General features: G+C 43.5%; 2 protein-coding genes across 2 annotated transcripts in view; one reads left to right on the top strand and one right to left on the bottom strand.

The window, feature by feature from the left end:
* Positions 1–4,980, bottom strand: part of Fbh1 (F-box DNA helicase 1) — a 35,398-nt gene extending 30,418 nt beyond the window's left edge. The window contains exon 1 of the mRNA XM_051194815.1: positions 4,816–4,980. Coding sequence (XP_051050772.1) covers position 4,816 — 1 coding nt within the window. The 5' untranslated portion in view covers positions 4,817–4,980. The remainder of the gene's footprint in view (positions 1–4,815) is intronic.
* Positions 4,981–5,916: 936 nt separating this feature from the next.
* Ankrd16 (ankyrin repeat domain 16) lies at positions 5,917–19,374 on the top strand. Its single transcript, XM_051194814.1, has 7 exons — positions 5,917–6,272; positions 7,190–7,410; positions 10,229–10,271; positions 11,995–12,103; positions 12,672–12,833; positions 14,363–14,441; positions 18,068–19,374. Exons 1-7 carry the CDS (start codon positions 5,959–5,961, stop codon positions 18,223–18,225), a joined length of 1,086 nt encoding a protein of 361 aa, XP_051050771.1. The 5' UTR covers positions 5,917–5,958; the 3' UTR covers positions 18,226–19,374.
* The last annotated feature ends 394 nt before the right edge of the window (positions 19,375–19,768 follow it).

Below are 19,768 nucleotides of genomic sequence, written 5' to 3'. Positions count from 1 at the left end.
AAGATGAAAACAGTTAACTTCCTAGAATTCCTGGAGAGACTAATTGTTGTTTAAAAAAAAAAAAAAAAAAAAAAAGGCAAGCCAAATACAAGGTTCCTAACAGCAGAGAATACTGCTCTGAACAACAAATCTGACTTTGCTAATTAGATAATGGTGCCACCCTACCTCATCTTGGTAGCTTCCCTTATGCTCACACAACTCCCTGGTGGATGGACTCTGAAGATATTTAGGTAGAAAGACACTTGAACCCTGGTGTTGCCTGTGGAGATAATACAGCTGCAGTGTGGTAGAGTCCATTATTATGATTCTGGTATTTGAAAAGTCCAATGACAGCCAGTGATACTGAGTCCAAATAAATATAGCTAACTGTTATCCCTTAACTCGAGCACTCTCAGTAGCCACTCAAGCCAGGAAGTACTTAGCAATAATACAACCACTCTGTATATTTCTGAGACACTTACAATGCTTTCATTATGTTTTAAAACATCTTCATTGTATTATATTATTAGCAAATATTTGTATAATGGCAGTTTAATGTTTCCACTTTGAGGTTAAATGTTTTCTGTAAGATCTAGTGGGAAGGGGGAATGAAGAATGTACTTATATCTAGAATCCTCCATATACAAACTCACAGATAACTGTTAATTAAATGAAAAACGGCACAGATACAGGATTGCCTTCTATAGTTGGGACTGTGGTGGCTTCAACTATCTTAAAGCTCCTTTAGGCTTTACAGTATTTGCAGTTCTTCCCTATGTTCTCATTTCATCTGCAAAATAATCCCATGATTATTCAACTAAATTGAGGCTCAAAAAGGACCTAATTCAAATCACAACTTAGCTCCTAAGCAATGGCACCTGGGGCTAGAAAGATAGTTTAGTGGTAAAGAGCCCCTCTTGAGGACCAGAATTCAGTTCCTAGCATCCATGTTGAGTAGCTCACAATGGCTTGCAACTCCAGCTCCAGGGTGATCAATGCTACCTTATGGCTTCTACAGGTACCTGCACACACTGATGTATGTATGTGTATACACACACACACACACACACTTAAAAAAAAATTTTTTTTTAAACTAAGAACACCAGCACAAAAACTTGGCTTTTCTGACTCCTTGGTCTGGTGTGTTTTCCACACTAACATTGTCCCCTTCTAAGTCCAGAAAACTTTACTGGAGATTGAAAAAAATGTCAAGTTAATGGAACATAAATATACATAACTAATCCCAGCTCTCAAGAACTGGAGGCCAGCCTGGACTATGCAGTAAGACTTTATAAAAAAACAAAATAAATACCCTCAAGCTGAAGCTTTATACTAAAAAAAAAAAAAATTAAAAAAAAAAAAAACACTGTTATACGTCACAACCGAATATAGTTGTTAACAAAGACTCTGGAAACATTAACTGTAACAGAAATGTCACTATACAGTCAATAGTATAGATTCAAAATGAGGGGGAAAAACTTCCAACTATTTTGTCCCCATTTAACTCTAAAACAAACAAACAAAAACAATGCAAATTTTAAGAGAGAGAGAGAAAAAAAAAAAACAAAAACAAAAACAAACCCCAAGCACAGGAAGAAGTGACACTCAGTTTTCACTCCCCTCTCTGGCATTCAGTTTTCCTGTAAAGCCAAGACCTACCAGCCACCACACCCTGCTTCTCTGAACCCAAAGATCCATGTCAGCTGGCCCAATCTTTTGTTGTGGGGAGTACAAGGGGAAATGATGCTGGTATATATGTATCAGTTGGCCAAGTCAACCTAGGGTGTCATTCCTCAGCATCTGTCCTGTTTTTAAGAGACAGGTTTCTAACTGGGACCCAGGGCTCAAGGGCTCACCCAATTCAGCTAGACTGGCTGACTAGAAAGCCCCAAGAGGTACTGGTCTTGTCTCCCCAGTGCTGAGATTAAAAGGCATGCATTGTAACACACAGCTTTTGTGTGGTGCTAAGGATCCAACTCAAGTCCTCATGCTTGACTGGCAAGCACTTTACCAATGAAGCCATCATCCCAGCTGAGCAGCTTCAATCTTTTGCAGTCACCTCATACCCTGAAATACCTACAGCTTCCTTTAAAAAAAAAAAAAAAAAAAAAAAAAGCACCTATGTATTACAGCAAGAAAGGAAGGGCTGAGCTGTTCATTATATGTTCCTCACAAGGAATGACAAAAAACAAATAGAAAGTTCATTATTTTCTGTCCACAATACATTTAAAAATCTTTTTCTATTATTCATTCATTCCTCAACTTCTTCATGTATCTACCGCATCCCAAATTTACTATGAACTTCATGAGAGCATTCCTTATGGTATCCTTGTTGCTAATGCTATTTTAGACATTGGAGAGCATACAAAAATAAGTAAGCCTGACCATAAGGCAGCTAACAAAACAAACACAAATTGCTAAACATACAGCAATCCAAGCACTACATAAATACTTGCATAAGGGCCTATGGTAGTAAATATAATTAGGATCATTGGAAGAAGCACCATGAAGAATTGAGTTGTAAATGATGAATGGGATTCAGTTAGGCATAAGAAAACAATCTGAGAAAAACAAAAACAAACAAAAAACCCAAAGGCATAGCAAAGCCCTATATGACAGAAAAGTTTCATTTCAGATAGGGAATGATAGATAACAAGCCTGGAAAATAAACTTGGAGCCAGAGACTCCTTTTATGTTCTACTAAAGAAATTGCATAGGCAATTCAGACTATCATGTAGTTTTTAAAAGCAAGGTCATTACACAATCAAGTTTAGATAGACATGGTGATGGTCAAAAAACAAATCAGAAAGTCATGGTAACAAGCTAGGCAGGAATTGGAGAGGACCTGAGAGCAGAAGCTGGGTGGAGAGGACAGATGGGTATCAAACAAGGTGTTAAGAACAGAGATAAATCAAGGATAACTGATATTTCTTATGGAACAGTAAGAGAAATGGCATCATTAGCTACATAAAAATGCAAAGGAGAAATAACTGTTTTAATCATTTTTCCCAGAATGAGAGAAAGGCCTAAAGTTTTAACTTATAAAAATAATTTTTTACTAGTCATGGTGGCACATGCCTTTAATACCAGCACTCCGGAGGCAAAGGCAGGCCAATCTCTGAGGGTTCAAGACCAGCCTGATCTACAGAGCAAGTTCCAGGACAGCTAGAGCGGTTACACAGAGAAACCCCTTCTCAAACAATAACAAATAATAAAAAAGAATAAAAAATAATTTTTCAGGATTTCTTCTTGTGTTTTTTGTTTTGCTCTGCTGTGGTAGGGTCTTAGAAAAAAGTCCAACTAAGTGCTGGGATGACAAATGTGGGATACCATGTCCACATTATTTTGTTTTTAAAGGTTCTGTTTTTGTTTTGTTGTGTTGTGTTTTGTGGGAATACCCAGTTAAGCTCCAGAAAAGGTCTATGAAATGCAAGAGCACTCTTCTAAAAGCATGTGACTGGCCATTGACAATGTAAGAGTTGGCTCTGGTGATAAATTTCTAGACGTTATTTCACAGCCAGAACAGCAAAGATAGAATCTAAATTTGTCTCTAAACTAAAGTCAGCCTGGAAGGGATAGAAAAATAGAAGAAGAAAAAGAGATAGTAACACATCTGAAATTAGAATTTCAATAGTTTTATGTATTCACAAGTCAGGAAATATGTTAAAGAATGGGTTCTTCAACGACAACACCACAGATCCATGAAATACAGCAAAAATCAGGTAGAAAATCCCAATACCATGACAGCTACATGGGAATTTAGACAGTAAAGACCAGGCCACAAATTCCAAAGACCTTCACTAAAGAAATGGGCAGCTCAACCAGACAGAGAGAGCAGCAGTAGCCCTATTAATAAACTTCAAGCACAAATACCCACTTCTCTCCAGATCACAGGGGCTGTGGGGCAGACTCACAAACAATACCTAGTTTCCCAAAGGAAAATACACAACAAAGTAAATTCATAAGGCAGAGGAAAAGCAGAATCTTACTTGGAAGACCAATTAAATAACCAACTATCCTGGCTTTCAAATATTTCATCCTTTTGTGAACCACGGGTCTCAGTTTTGTTTAAATGATGAAAAACTAGAGTAGGTAGCCCAGACTAGCCTCGAACTCAAGGTCCTCCTATTTTAGTCTCCCAAATGTTGAAACTTAAAACCATATATCATGCAAAGTGGCAAAAAGTTTGAAACTAGCAGATGCCTCAACTTACCAATACGTGGTAAAAATTACTAACTTCATTAGGCCTCAATGTCCTCGCCTCTATGGGCTGTTTATGGAATAGACATTGGCAGTGCCAAATGCTGAGAAATTGTTTTAAGCCTGACAGCAGCAACTTCCATTTTATCCCCCCCCCCAACAAACAAAAACATCATTTCGTCCATTGTCCAGTTCCTCGAAAGGAATCCAACAAAGCTTGCTCAGATCTCAATGAGCCCTCCAAAAGCCCCCAGACCTTCTTATGTCCCCTGAATCACCAGTTCAGGTGAGGGGGTGGAAGACTACCAAGGCAAACACAAACCTCAGGAGCAGAATACAATGACTCGCCCAAGGTCAAAAACATTACAGTGTAGACAAGTCAGGCTTGCCAGCAGCAGAGGCTACTTTTCGAGTGTTGTCCCTTCCGGAGCCTCAGGGAGCGGTGTAGGGGCACCGGTCTGCAGAGATCCCCGGGCCTCCCCGACCAGGCCCACACCTGACCATCGCGGGCGCGGCCAGCTCCTACATCCACCCTTAGCTCGGGCCCCACCCCCGAGGCCGAGACCCCTGCGCTGAGCCCCACAAGATAAAGTTTGCCCGGCTCGCCCCCCACGCCAAGTGCACTATCTCACGCACTATGGTGGCCCGGCCCAGGACCCAGCCGCCGACACCACTCGGCCGGTGCCGCTGGACATCCAGCCTTCTCTCGACCAGCAAGCCCCTCCTTCGGCCCAGACAGCGAGCAGAGACGACTGTAGACTTCCTCCGCGAGCTCCGCCCCCTGGCCGCCAAGAAGCACCCACCGCCGGAGACGACGGACGGACCCGTGAGCCAGTCGAAACTCGGAACTGGAGGGGCAAGCAGACAGACGGCTTCTAGAGCCAATCAGTACCCGGGGCGGGAGAGGGCGTAGCTCAAGGAACTGAGCCACGCCCCGTCGGTCCTTCCGCTGGCGCGGAGGAGGCGAAGGAAACTTTCCCAGAGTTCCTCCGAGCTCTCTGGGTTCCCGTGGGGGGTTGAGGCGGCAGCAGCGGGCGTGGAGGAGGCTGGGTTCGGCTGCGGATTGGGTGAGGAGAGGGCGGAGCACAAGAACACTGCCCCACCTCCGAGAGGCCCCAGAAACCCTACTGTTGGGAGCCTGGGCAGCTCGAGACCCCGACTGTGCAGCCCGGCAGACATCCCCACAGCACACGTGCGCTCGGCTGTGGAGAGCCAGCCATGCTCCGGTTCCCCTTCCTCTGCAGCTACCACCAGAGCAGCCCGAGACCCCCCATTGTGGCATCCCCATAGGCTGTACGCTGCGAGATCAAGCTTAAAGCCCCTCTGTTCCAACTCAGGGCTTCGCGGTGCAGCGGCGCACTACATTGCGTTAGGTACTTCGTACCCAGATCACTTGGGTACAAGGGACAGCTCCAGGGTGTCAGGTGCATAACCTTAACCCAAGCTGTACTGGCTCCGAGAACCCAAGGTTCCACCCTGACGACGAGTGAGGTTAACGGAATGACCTATAAGCGTGCTTGTTGTTGGACCGGTCACCAGAGGAGACACCATTCCACTTGAGGAATTGCGACTTCCAAGCCAGTGCTGCAGGCATAAAAAAGACGCTGGCAGACAGAATCCCACTGAGAGGCGGAGCGTCCAGGAGAGCGGTCACGTGGAGGAAGCGGAAGCCCTAACCATCTCTCTTGTTCTCCCAAACACAAACACAGTGTGTTGTGTGTGTTTGGGAGAACTGAAGCTCTGTCTTCCTCCAACTTTTGTCACGTTTGGTCCAAGGCGATGGCTCCGCCTGGGGATCCGCGACGCCTCTGCAGGCTGGTGCAGGAGGGCCGGCTGCGCGCCCTGCAGGAGGAACTGGAGGTGGCCGGAGGCTGCCAGGGGCCAGCCGGGGACACCCTTCTCCACTGCGCAGCCCGCCACGGGCGCCAGGACATCTTGGCTTATTTAGTGGAGGCTTGGAGTATGGACATCGAGGCAGCCAACCGAGACTACAAGCGACCTCTGCATGAAGCTGCCTCTATGGGCCACCGGGACTGCGTTCGCTACCTTCTGGAGCGAGGTGCAGTCGTGGACTCCTTGAAGAAGGCTGACTGGTAGGTGCCCAGGGTTCAGAAAAGCTGCATCGCCACTCTCCGAGGAATCGCAAAATTTCGTGCATTTTTCAGTGTGTCCGTTAGACTTATAGCTTTTCTAAGCTTCTAATTCTCACCCCAACCGTCCTTTCTTCGTTGGTTTGGCTCTTTAGTTAGGACAGTTGCTTGCCATTGAGAGAGTATAGAAATGTAATCACATGGTTATTAGGTGAATTGTCCTGATCATGTGCCCAAGATCTGTAGGCGTCTTGCTAAATTACTTGTTCATGATGGCATTATACCTGGCTGCAGTGGATAGGTTTCAGCTGCACATGTGTTGAATAGTGAGCACTTTAGATGTGACCACATCTATCATTGAACAGCCGCCAGCAAGAAAGTTGACGATGCTCTTCCACCACACAAATCAATTTCATTTGTTGCTAAATTGACATCATTTTTGTATTGTGTCTAGTTCCTGAGAACCTGTTAACTATTTTAGGCTCCTAACTTAATGAAGTTCCTGCCTTCCAAGTTACTTCAAATCTGTCAAAACACAGGGAAATATATCAGCGGTGGTGCAGCCTCCTAGCGTGCATCAGCACAGCAAGGACAGGAAAGCACCATATAATTTAAAGTACATCTCCCTCACTATTGTAAAGCAGTTTCACTATCTTGAAGGTTATTTGTGGTTTTTAATCAGTCCTCTGCTTGTCACATAAACAGTTCTCTTGCCTCTCAGATAATCTTCTCCAGTGGATGCACATTCAGAATCAGTTTCTCCTGTTATCTCTCCACAGTCCTCAGAGAAGTCAAAGGCTGACAGTCTGAGCTGTTTTCCTGCCTGCCCCACCCCTCACCCCAGACCTAGGTCTTTTTGTCTGTACAAAGACATACATTCTTCCAAATGCCTCAGCTCCTTCCATCCTGGTTGACCTTAGGACTCCTCTGATGATGGCTTGTACAAGGAAGAACCTTGAAGTGATCCAGGACCTTGTGGAACATGGTGCCAATCCACTCCTGAAGAACAAGGATGGCTGGAACAGTTTCCACATTGCCAGTCGGGAAGGCGACCCTGTGATCCTCCGGTACTTGCTCACTGTCTACCCCGATGCTTGGAAAACAGAGAGCAAAATTAGAAGAACTCCTTTGCATACTGCAGGTATACCCTGCAGTCGATGCTGTCAGCAGTTGGCTTCACCCCAGCACTACCTACACTTCCTAGTTCAAGTCATCTGTAAAGGGAATGGAGAATGTGGGAAAACAGAAGGCACAGCATCAGAGCATCTTGGGATGTCTTGGCAGACTATAAGTTTGTAAAGTGATGGAACCCTTGACTCTCATGTCACTGTGTTAGGCCACCTTTCATATGTATCTGTCCTACCCTTCCTAGTCAGTGAGATGGTAAGCTGGCTCTGTCCATTCCAAAGCCTGATGACCCTGGGTAAAGAACTTGGTCTGTGTTTGAGCAAATGTCCTTCTTAGCTTTTCACAGTGGTGATGATACTATACTGTAGTGTTCTGGCAAAAAAAGCAAAATTAGTGTGGAATGTGCACATAATGGGCTCAAAAGTCCAAAACAAGAAAGTTGGAAAATAAGCCAGGCAGCATGGTGAGTACCTCTAGTTCCATCACTTTTAGAGGTTGAGGCAGCAGGATCCATGCAAGTTTAAGGCTGGCTGGGCAATGATGGGAGACCCTGTCTCCAATCCCCCAGTACTTCTCCCACCCAAGAGAGAACTTTAGAAAATAATTCTTAGTCTAAGAGGCAGTTCATTGAATTAGGATACTGAGCTCATGCTATCTCCAAAAATCAATGCCTGAGATATGATGTTACAAGCATTTCCCCACCAGCCTGGTCCCAGAGCCACGAACTTGGGAAGTGGGTACAGCCTCTCTTTCCTCTGCTGTTTCTTGGTCTTCAGCTTCTCCTCATGCTTGGTGAGCCAGTGGCACATGGCTCCAGTCTTCTTAGGTCGCAGATCCAGAGGCTTGTACTTCTTACCCTTGTTGAATTTCCTGAGGTTTTATTTTTTGAGTCTGGTTAGTTACGGTGAGGATCTGATCTCTTCTGAGCACTTCACAGCATCTCTGTTCTTGGAACGTTAAACCCAGCTGCAGCTACTTTGTTCTTGGAATTTTGGGTGTCTGATCTTTCGACTTTTTCTACTTCCCTTCATCCCTTTTCCCTCCCTCCCAAGAACTCCTAAAGACTATAGGATTATCATGGAGTCCGGAGAAATTTTAAGTAGCTCTTGGCAAAGAGTGAGTGAATCAGAATTCCTTCCAGGTTCCTCATCCAAGTCCTCAGCAGTTCCTAGCTTTTCAGGAGAGCCTTTGAAAGGCATCTCCATGGATGGAGAATGCATGGAGCCACAGGAGGAGGATGAGTTGGTCTCAGAATTTGATGTAGATTGCAACTCTAATCCAGACAGTGAGAAATGGGGTAGTGGGGGGGGGGGCTGCTGGAGAGATGGCTCAGAGGTTAAGAACACTGGCTGCTCTTCCAGAGGTCCTGAGTTCAATTCCCAACAACCACATGGTGGCTCACAGCTATCTATAATAAGAATATGATATAGTCCATACTGTCTGGGAACAAGCACCCAGTTGTTCTCCAGCCACAGCTGGCACTTATGGACCAAGGAATCCTTTCTGGAACGTTTTGAGTAAGTAGGAAAAAAAATCTACCTAGTTCATAAAATACTTAAGTAGCCCTCTTCATATGCACTCCCGAAAATATTTCCTTGGAGAACCAGTCACCAATCTGTCACTTGCCCAAAATAAATGGAGGCCAGATAGGATCTTTTCTGTTGAGAGTGGATATCCTCAGAAGGAGGAGTAAATTTTAGATAATTTTCATGGCTTACTATTAAATAGGTTACCTTCAAAACATTTTTGTACTTTTCTGCCTTTGATACTTACAGCACTAAAATGGGGAGATAAGTTTAAAACTTGGAAGTTTGCCATGAAAATGCTCAGATAGATGAAATAATCAAATGTATAAAGTGAAAACATTCTTTACCATTTATTTGGTTGGAATTTTGTTTTTCATGAGACAGTAATATTACCTATTTTAGGTTTTTCTTCTTGAAGAAAACCAGGGCAGATGTGACTGAAAAAAAAAATGGCTCTAAAGCAAAAATTTTTTAGAGCCAGGAGAAAGAATTTTGCTTGTTTTTAATTATTTATTCATTGTACCAGGATAAAGGCCAGGGTTTTGCACACCATGAGCCAGTGTTTGGCCAATGAGTTACCTTCTCAGCTGTCTTAGGGTTTCTATTGTTGTGAAAAGACACCATGATCACAGCAACTCTTTTTTTTTTTTCCCCTTCTTTTTGGTTTTTCAAAACAGGGTTTCTCTGTGTAGCTTTGGAGCCTGTCCAGGAATTTGCTCTGAAGACCAGGCTGACCTCGAACTCACAAAGATCAATCTACCTCTGCCTCCTGATGGCAAGCGCCATCACAGCCTGGCTCATGGCAACTCATATGAAGGAAATACATTTAAATTGAGGTGACGGCTTACAGTTTCAGAGGTTAGTCCATTATCATTGTGGTAAGACATGGCAGGATGAAGGCAGATATGGTGCTGGCTACATCTCCATAAGAAAGCAACAGGAAGTGGTCTGTGACACTGGAAGTGTCTTGAGCATAGAAGAACTCAAAGCCCACCCCCACAGTCACACACTTCCAACAATAAGGCCACACCTCCTAATAGTGCCACTCCCTTTGAGGGACACTTTTTTGGGGGGAGGATCTCAAGACAAGGTTTCTCTGTAGCTTTGGATCCTGTCTGGGAACTGGCTCTGTAGACCAGGCTGGTCTCGAACTCACAAGGTCCACCTGCCTCTGCCTCCCAAGTGCTGGGATTAAAGGTGTGTACCACCACCACCCCGGTGTTTTCTTTCAAACTATCACAGCAGCCAAGAAAGTTTCAAGTCTACACTAAAAAGTTGTAATTGTCTCCATTCTTTCTCCTCTAGCAATGCATGGCTGTTTCGAAGCAGTACAGGAACTCCTTGATAGGTAAGAACAACGTGGTAAATGGTGGAAAGTATTTCTTAGTTGTAACAAGGAGTTCGTTTTCCTTTTATGTAGAGACCTCAGTGTCCACAAACTGAACAGGGCCACATACCAATCAGCATGGCAAGGAATTCAGGATCCCCAAAGGTGTGTGTAAGAGGAAGACCCAGTGTAAATTAGTGAAGATCGAAGCAATAAACACCTCAGCACGAGCACAGCCAAAGCTGTTCACCTAAGAAGAAAATAACAGCTGTGAGTAGGGGGCAAGAGAGCTTTTTGCACCAAGAAAAAGGATAGCACATTTGAGTGACTGGAAGCAGTTTTAAATATGCTGAAGTCTGGTAAAGAATATGGTTACTGTAGACCATTGTATTCATTACATGTTTTTGAATGTTTTGCTTGCACACATGGCTGTACACCATATACATTCCTGGTGCCTGTGGCTTCCAAAAGAGGGTGGTGGAGAGAATCAAACCTAGGTCCTCTGGAAGAGCAACAAATATTTATCACTGCTGAACTACCTCTCCAGGCCCCTTGTTGAAGGGTTTTTAAGCCTAGGGTCATAAGAAATTAGCAGTTTTCAAGCATCACCCAGTTACAAAATAAAAGTGAACCTGGGATGAGAACAGGTTTCTGTGAAGTTGTCTCAGCTTGATGAAGTGAAACAGGAGAGAAATGGTGGTATCTGAGCTGAAGAGATGAGTATAGAAAGTGTGGTTGTTTGAATAAGAATATGTTTGAATAGTCAGTCACTATTATAAGTCAAAATCAGTAGGAGTGGGCAGATAATTTGATGAAAAAGATCTGAGAGGACCCGAGGGGTGGGTGTGTGTGTGTGTGTGTGTAGGGGGTGACTCAATGGTAAAATGTTTGCTTAGCATACTCAAGGCCTTGGTCAAGTTTCATCCCCCAGCACCATAGAAAATAAAGGAGGAGCAAAGGATGACTTGCACAGTGTGGCACTTGGGCCACTTGCTGAGGTACTAAACACTAGAAGAGGAGCAGGGCTGAGGGAAGCATAAGATTTTCACTTTGGAACAAGTAGAGTAGTTATATCTATGTGAGAGATCAAAGCAGAGATCAAGTAGGCAGAGACAAAATTGAAGAAAAGCAAATGTGTCCCACCTGTGGTTCTTAATGCTTAACCCATGTTCTTAGGACCCAGGGTTAAATGCTTTTTGCTTTTACCCATTATCTTTTCTACTTCTAACCTCACATCACCATTCATAAGCTGCAAAGCCTCATATTTGTATCCAGGCAAGCCGTCTTGCACAGCAAGAGGACTGGTTGCTCTGCTCTGGAGAATAGGGACGGAAAGGGGAGGTGAGGGTGGTGATAAGAGGAACAGTAGGCTGTTGTCAATTGACCTGTGCATAAGGGTGAAACAGAGATGGAGAAGAGGATAGAGATGTTTTAAGGAGCCTGGCTGCAGAACTATATCTCACTAATTGTTTGGGAGAGAAAGGAGAAATATGGTAAGGGTGACTACAAAGCTGAGAAGCTGAAGAAATGAAGGCTTCTGCTGACCTGATAGGGAAGCTTAAGTGAGGAAGTCCCAAAGATGTGGAACGCGGTTCAGATGCTAAAGTGGTAAGAGGACAGACAGCTCCAGATGGTCACAGATCCTCTGTAAGACATGCAGCCTGCCTACAGACCATCATGTTACCTGTCTTGGGTTTGAAAAGGTGAATAGTCACAGTTCTGTCATTTTTGTATTTGACTCTAGGTGTCACTATGAACCAGACTGTAGAGATAACTGTGGTGTCACACCCTTCATGGATGCAATTCAATGTGGCCATGTTAACATAGCCAAGCTGCTTCTTGAAAAACACAAGGTATGAAGTGGTTTTGCTTATTCCTTTAGTTCTTCCTTAGGAATTTTTGATCTGAGGATAAACAGTACATCATTATTCAGTTGCTGACTTCAAATTCTGCCTCCTCCAAGTTTGTCCACCTTTGACCTCTGTAAACATACATGCATAAGTGTCCTCATCTCTAAAATTGTGACAAAATGTGATTTCTTCAGAAGCTCCCTACAAGGATTTAATGATGCTAGGGTTAGAACTCAAAGTAAAGTACTTGTGTAGCATGCTCAGAACCTTGGACTTGATCCAGGGAGGATCCAATAATCAAACATACATAGGACAGTTAGGAAATTAAGGAGTCTGTAAATATTGTCACTTTGATAGTAATAGCAAGAAATTGCGCTGACACAGCTGGAGGCACTATAGCCCCAGCATTGACTCAGCCACATTTTAGTTCAAGTGCTTTGAGAATCAGAAAGAAATTCTGCTCTGCCCAGAAGAACTGCACAGACATTAAGCTACACCAAAACATCTGCAGGACCACAGACCCAGACTCTTCTGCCCTTCACAGTGCTCCTTCCTCTTTCCTGCCTACTAGGCTTGCTCTTCAGCTGAAGATAGCCTGGGGACCCAGGCTTTACACCGGGCAGCAATCACTGGGCAAGATGAAGCCATACGATTCCTGGTATCCGGTCTCGGCATTGATATAGATGTGAGAGCAAAGACAACCCAGCTCACAGCACTTCATTGTGCAGCCAAGGTCAGGTGCTTCTCATGATAGTCTTTCTTCCTCAGGCTTTCTTTGTTCCAATGATAGACAGCTCTGTAATCTTGGCTTTTTTTTTTTTTCCCTCCAAACAGGGTTTCTCTGTATTGCTTTAGAGCCTGTCCTAGAACTAGCTTTTGTAAATCAGGCTGGCCTCGAATTCACAGGGATTCCCCCCTGTCTCTGCCTCTGCCTCTGCCTCTGCCTCTGCCTCCCGAGTGTTGGGATTAAAGACGTGTGCCACCAACGCCCACCCAGCCTGTATTGGCTTCTTTATTCAATATTCTATATTCCTGAGATGTTTGTGATTCTGAATCTCTCAGTCTCTTTAAATACAAACATGACATTTTTGTTTGTAGGCAAAAATGGAGAGAGGAGAATTCTTAATCCTACATAATACTTAGGCATTATGTGCCCCTCCCCATTCTTATTTTCAGGAAAGTGAAGATGTTGAAATGTAATGGAGGCCTTTTCAGTTGTCTCTTAAGTGTTTGAAAGCAAATTGTGGAACTCAACTTTAGTAACGTTAGTTTTTTTCTATTAAAAATAAATAAATAGGGCCTGGAGAGGTAGCTTAATGGTATGTGTGCTTGCTGCTCTTACAGAGTTCCCAGCACCCACATAAGACAGCTCACAACTGTCTGTTACTGCAACTCCAGGGGATCTGCCTGACATCCTCTTCTGGCTTCAACAGGCACCTGCATACATGTATTCATACATACACACACACACAATAAATAAATTTCTAAAGATTAACAAATAAGCAAAGATTCATTATATGAAATTTGAAGCTCTTCTATTGAATAGAGAATTTAAAATCTCTTTAGCTAGCACAAAGAAATTCCATCTACTGGTCTCTCTAATGTATAAAGCATTAAGGATGTGCATAAATATTTCACCAAAGAAAAGGCTATTTTAGGAGCTTTGCTTACTATAAATTGTTTAGAAGCCATGTACCTTTATTTGGCTTTCTAGAAGCAAGAGTTCATGTTTTCTGACTAACAATCCCCACCACACTTTCCCTGAATACAAGGGATAGGTACACAAATGGAATGAGGGCCTAGGCCACAAACATTTCCTCCATAGAAAGGCTAAACCTGAAATCTTGAGTTTAGCCTTACCACTTTGTAATGAGCTGACTGGCTACCCTGTGAATGATGCTAGCAATAGTGGGGGTCTCTTCTGAGAGCCTCAATCTCACAGTTCCCCTCTGCCTTAAAGATTTTAACAAAGAGTTCATACGCTTGGGAAATTTTAGGATGTGGGTTCTATATAAACTACAAAGCTTTGTACTGCTGACCTTGATGGAAACCTAACCATATTAGCCATCCTGATAACTGAATGTTATAAATACCTAACGATCCGTGTGAAAACCATGGGTGATATAGATCTTTCTTAAAACAGGAGGTTCAGCATTTGCAGTTAGCTGCATCAGGAAGAGGTTCTGATGTACACTGGAAATTATTTTTAAAGGTTTGCTTTTGTCCTCATCACAGCGGTAATGAATCTATTTCCACACTCAGGAAGGGCAGACGAGCACAGTTCAAACTCTGTTATCTCTGGGTGCAGACATCAATTCTAAAGATGAAAGAAACCGCTCAGGTATGGAATGCAAATGACTCATGTACTTGTAGTTGAAAACATTGATGTGGGTTGAGCACCTCAGTGGTGAGCCCATATGGCCCTGCATTCAACCCCTGGCCCTGAAAAGCAGTCTCTTCCCTAAAGTAGCTTTTCTTTTGAAAAAGCTATTGGAGCTATTGATACGGACATCATGATTTTTTTTGTCTAGCTTTTTTTGTTGTTGTTGAAAATTTTACATGTATATTTTATGTGTGTTGGTGTTTTTCCCTTATGTATGTAAGTGCACCATGTGCATGCCTGGTATCAGTGCAGGCCAGAAGAGGTTGTTGGAGCCCCTTGAGCTGGGAATCGAACCTAGACCTGGGTCCTCTAAAATTGCTGCCAGTGCTCTTTACTGCCAAGTTCTCCCTCCAGCCCCTTACGTAGACCTGGCTGACCTAAAACTCACAGAGATTCACTTTCCTCTGCTTGCAGAATGCTGGAATTAAAGGTGTGTGCCATGACAAGTGGTTATGATTATACAACATGATTATGATAATGAATACTAACCACCATCCTGGTTACTATCGTTGGTTGGTTTGTGTGGGGTTTTCTCCCCCGCCAAATTTACTTCTCTCTCTGTGTGTGTGTGTGTGTGTGTGTCTGTGTCTGTAAATGTATGCCACTTATGTGCAGGTACCCCAGAGGACAAAAGAACTGGAATTACAGGTGGTTGTAAACTGCTTGGTGTGGGTGCTAGGAATTGAACTCTGGTCCTCTGGAAGAGCAGCAAGTGTTCTTAACTGCTCAGGCATCTCTCTATCCCCTATTATTATTATTATTGATGTTATTATTTTAAGCTATAACAAAATCTGTGAGGTGAAAGCATTTTCTATTTATAAGAGCTATTATATAGATTTTTGGTTCAGAGGTATAGTCTCAGAGTGCTTCTTTCTTTGTGTATTGGGGACCAAGCCCAAGGCCCAGGTAGACATGATCTGCCATTGAGCATCCCCAGTGCTGTCTAGAGCTGATGCTTTAGACTTGACTTTAAAATAGGTCATTCAGTCAGTACTCTTCAAGCCAGAGGTCATTTCATAGGATTCAGTGGGATCTTCAGACTTGAAAGACTCACAAATGACTCATTCTCACAAGTCACAAGGAATAGCTACTGCTAGTCTAAGCAGGGATTCAGACTTACTCCTTTTTTTTTTTTTTACATATTAATTTATTTTATTATTTTTATTTTACATATTGATCCCAGTCCCCCCTCTCTCCCTCATTCCCTCTTTCCCACCCTCACATGGACCCCGACCACCCTCCCCTTCCATCCTCCCCTACCCCACATGTAGGGTGATACCCTCCAGGAGGGGTAATCTAAATCTGTCAAGTCATTTGGAGTAGGGGCTAGGACTTCTCTCCTGTCTCTAGGTTAAGGCAGTATCTCTCAATGAGAGATGTTCCCACAAGGTCCTTTTGTGCACCAGGAATACATCCTGGTTCCACTGTATGAGGTCCCTTGGACTGCTCAGGCCTTCTAGCTGAGGCCCATGTTCAGGGAGTCAGACAGTCCCATGCGGGATTCCCAGCTATTAGTCTGAGGGCCCATTAGCCCCTCTTTGTTCAGGTCAGCTGTCTCTATGTGTTTCTGCAGCCTGGTCTTGTCCTGCCTCTCTGCATCTGGATTCCAGTTCAGCTCAGTGTTTAGTTGTGGGTGTTTGCTTCTGTTTCCATTTGCTACTAGTTGAGGGATCCATGATGGTGGATAAGTTAGTTGCTGATCTCATTATCAGAGAAGGACATTGTGGTAGCCTTTCCACGGTTGCTCAAATCGTTAGTTGGGGGTCAGTCTTGTAGGTCTCTGGACATTTCTTTAGGTTCAGTTTTCTCTTCAAACCTATAATGGCTCCCAGTTTTATGCATTCTCTCTCTCTCTCTCTCTCTCTCTCTCTCTCTCTCTCTCTCTCTCTTCTCTCTCTCTCTCTCTCTCTTCTCTTTTCTCTTCTATTCCTACCCTGACTCAATCTTCCTAGTCGCACGTGTTTTCCTCTCCCCCCTTTCTCTTTCTCCTACTTCTCTCTCAATTCGCTGCCCCCCCATGTGCTCTGGAGAACTTGTCCCTTCCCCCTTCTGGAGGGACCTTATATGAATCTCTTAGAAACCTCCTTTTATCCTAGTTCCTCTGGTGGTGTGAATTATACGATGGTGATCCTTTGTGCTGTGTCTAAAATTTATATATGAGCGAGTACATACCATGTTCCTCTTTTTGTGATGGGTTACCTCATTCAGGATGGTTTCTTCAAGTGCCATCCACTTGCCTGAGAATTTAAAGATTCCATTCCCTTTTTTTGTGCAGAGTAGTATTGCATTGTGTAGATGTGCCACATCTTCTTTATCCATTCTTCAGTTGAAGGGCATCTAGGTTGCTTCCAGGATCTTGCTATTACAAATAATGCTGCTATGAACATAGTTGAGCACATATCTTTGTTGCATGGATGTGGATCATTTAGGTATATGCCTAAGAGTGGAATTGCCAGGTCCTCTGGTAAACTGATTTCCATTTTCCTGAGGAACCACCATACTGATCTCCAAAATGGCTGTACGAGTTTCCACTCCCACCAGCAGTGGAGGAGTGTTCCCCTTTCTCCACATCCTCTCCAGCATAAGTTGTCACTGGTGTTTCTAACTTTAGCCATGCTGGCAGGAGTAAGATGGTATCCAGCAGAGGCCAGGCAATGGGTGTCAAAGACCCTGCAGGCTGGGACTCTGGAAGTTCCTGATAGGCGGATCTAGCCAGGGGCCTGGCACTCTCCAGCTGAGGCCTCTTTAGCAGAGGTCCAGCGATGGGGGTCAAGGACCCAGCCTGCAGGGACTCAGGATCCAGACTTACTCCTTAAGGCCAGGTAGCAGGACACACTTGGACTTACAGCACACCTGGACCTTTGGTGCTAATTTCTACACACAGAATAGAAAGATTCGTCAACAGATTTTTATCACTACGTCCTAATTCATGGTACTTCAAGCAAAACATTAAGGAATTTTTTATACCATTAAAACCATGTTTAAATAGCACATGAGAGTGAGCCTAGGGAGAATCAGTCTCCTCCTGCTCCCCGTTAAGTAGCAAAGCTTCTTGCATCCTTTCTGATTTGTGTTTTTTTTCCTCTCCCCCCCTTCCCTTTTTTGGGAACTTGATACATAAAATAGGTTAGCCTTGAACTCACAAAGATCTGCCTCCCATTTGCTAGAATTAAAGGTGTGTGCTACCACACCCAGCAGGTTTGTTTTCTTTAGAAATATTTTCAACCCAGTCAGTTTTAAATTGTGATCCAATATAGGCCATCATGGGTAGATTATGAAATTGTAAAATCTGTATAAGATGTAGCTGGCAAGATGGCTCTGTAGGTGAGAGTACTTATAGGCAAGCCTGGTAATCTGTGTTTTATCCCCCAGGCCCGCATAGTCAAAGAGAGCCAACTCCTGCACCTTGTCCTCTGACCCCCCTCTACACAGGCACTGTGACAAATGCACACACACACACACACACACACACTCACACTCACACCCTGACTAAGTAAACATAAGCTCTGTATATCTGAATAACCCAGTGTCGTTTCTGAATGCAGTACATGTTCTCAGCATTGACCAATTTTGTCTCCCTTTAGCCCTGCATCTGGCCTGTGCAGGTCAGCATGTGGCTTGCACCAAGTTCCTCCTGAAGTCAGGACTGAAGGATTCTGAAGACCTAACAGGCACCCTGGCCCAGCAACTCATAAAGTGCACAGATATCCTTCCGGACTTTGACCATACTGTGAAATTGTAAAGATATTTGAAGAAGGAGGCAATGAAGTACGTGGTAATTCACCTCATGTTTTTTCAGTCTCTGAAGAGATGAGTGAGTTATTTCTCAGCCAGTATTTTCATCTCCTTCTGCCTTCCCTTCTTCATAGTCCTCTGATGGAAGATTTGCCAAATGACTCGATTCCTGGCATGTTGTATGATCCTGAACACAGCCATTTTTTTTTTTCCTTCTTTTAAAAGTGTACTGGGAATTGAACTCAGAGCCTTTACACATGCTAAGCAAGTACTGTGTCACTGAGCTACATTGCCAGCCCCTTATTTTTTTTTTTTTATAGCCTTCAAGTAGAATGATATTAAATATGAGTCTTGGGTATCCCTAGGGAAGAATATAATGTGAATAAATGTAATATATACCCTTCTTTAAGTATGCAAAAATGTAATAAAACTAGAAATACAAATTGTTGTGTACTCAAGCTATAAAATATAATTGCCCTATTTAGCTTTTTCCTTCATAGCTTTTATATGGCCATTTGGTTTCATAGCCAGGGAGGGCATGCATTTTTACCTGCTTATAACAACACTTACAGAGAATTGATGGACACCTTTTTATATTCTCATTACTGCTAGTTGAGCCAAGGTTGTTTTTGTTTTTGTTTTGTTTTTTAATGCATATGGATATTTTGCCTACATGTATGTCTGTATGCCACATGCATGCCTGATACCTTCCTAGGCCAGAAGATGCTGTCAGATCCCCTGGGACTGGAGTTACAGATAGTTGTGAGCCTCCATGTGGATGCCAGGAATCAACTTCAAGTCCCCTAGGAGAACAGCCAATGCTTTTCATCACTGAGCTGAGCCTTCTCTCCAGCCCCAGCTGTAAGATTTTAAACTTTAAGGGTTTTTTTGTTTGTTTTAATAGACAAGTTCAGTCATGAGCAAGATTTAACCCTCATTAATGTAGTGTTATCCAGCAGGTATCACATCTACCTCACTCATTCTAATATTGTGCTTGTCTTGGCAAATAGCAAAGACTTCCAGCGCCTCCTAATTATTTTTCTGTGGAGTCCACAAATTCCTCTTTCTAACCACCAAGTACATGTTGCTGTAGAAACACAATCCTGTTTTGTAATCTCTCCATCATACACTGTACACATATGCTCATCTGAAATGAGATTACCACTCTGCCTTGTGTCAGAGATCTCTTTGTTTCAGTACCTTTGGGTCTGAAGATGATCCTGGTGTGTAATATTGCATGTGTGTATGAATACTGGGGCCAGAAGGTCAACCTTAGCACACACAAAGCATCCTATCTATTCTCATTCATATTCTCTCTCCCCTCTCCACCTCTTCCCTCCCCAACAAAAGCCTCTTGTGTGCCTGAAGCTAGCCTCCTCAGATTTGTAATGTTTTAAAGCTCTGAATGCTGAGATTTGAGATCTGAGCTATAATGCCTGGTATCTTTCTTGTTTGCTGATCTGAACAATGATTAATTCCCATGTATCACTTTGCTTCTGTCCTTCCTAGAACCAGATTACATAAACCTTGATTACTACAGGCCATTGCTA

This window comes from Phodopus roborovskii, unplaced genomic scaffold (assembly GCF_943737965.1).
Source record: "Phodopus roborovskii unplaced genomic scaffold, PHOROB, whole genome shotgun sequence".
Taxonomy (NCBI): Eukaryota; Metazoa; Chordata; class Mammalia; order Rodentia; family Cricetidae; genus Phodopus; species Phodopus roborovskii.
The sequence above is the reverse complement of the archived record's forward strand: the minus strand, read 5'-3'. Positions and strand labels throughout refer to the sequence as shown.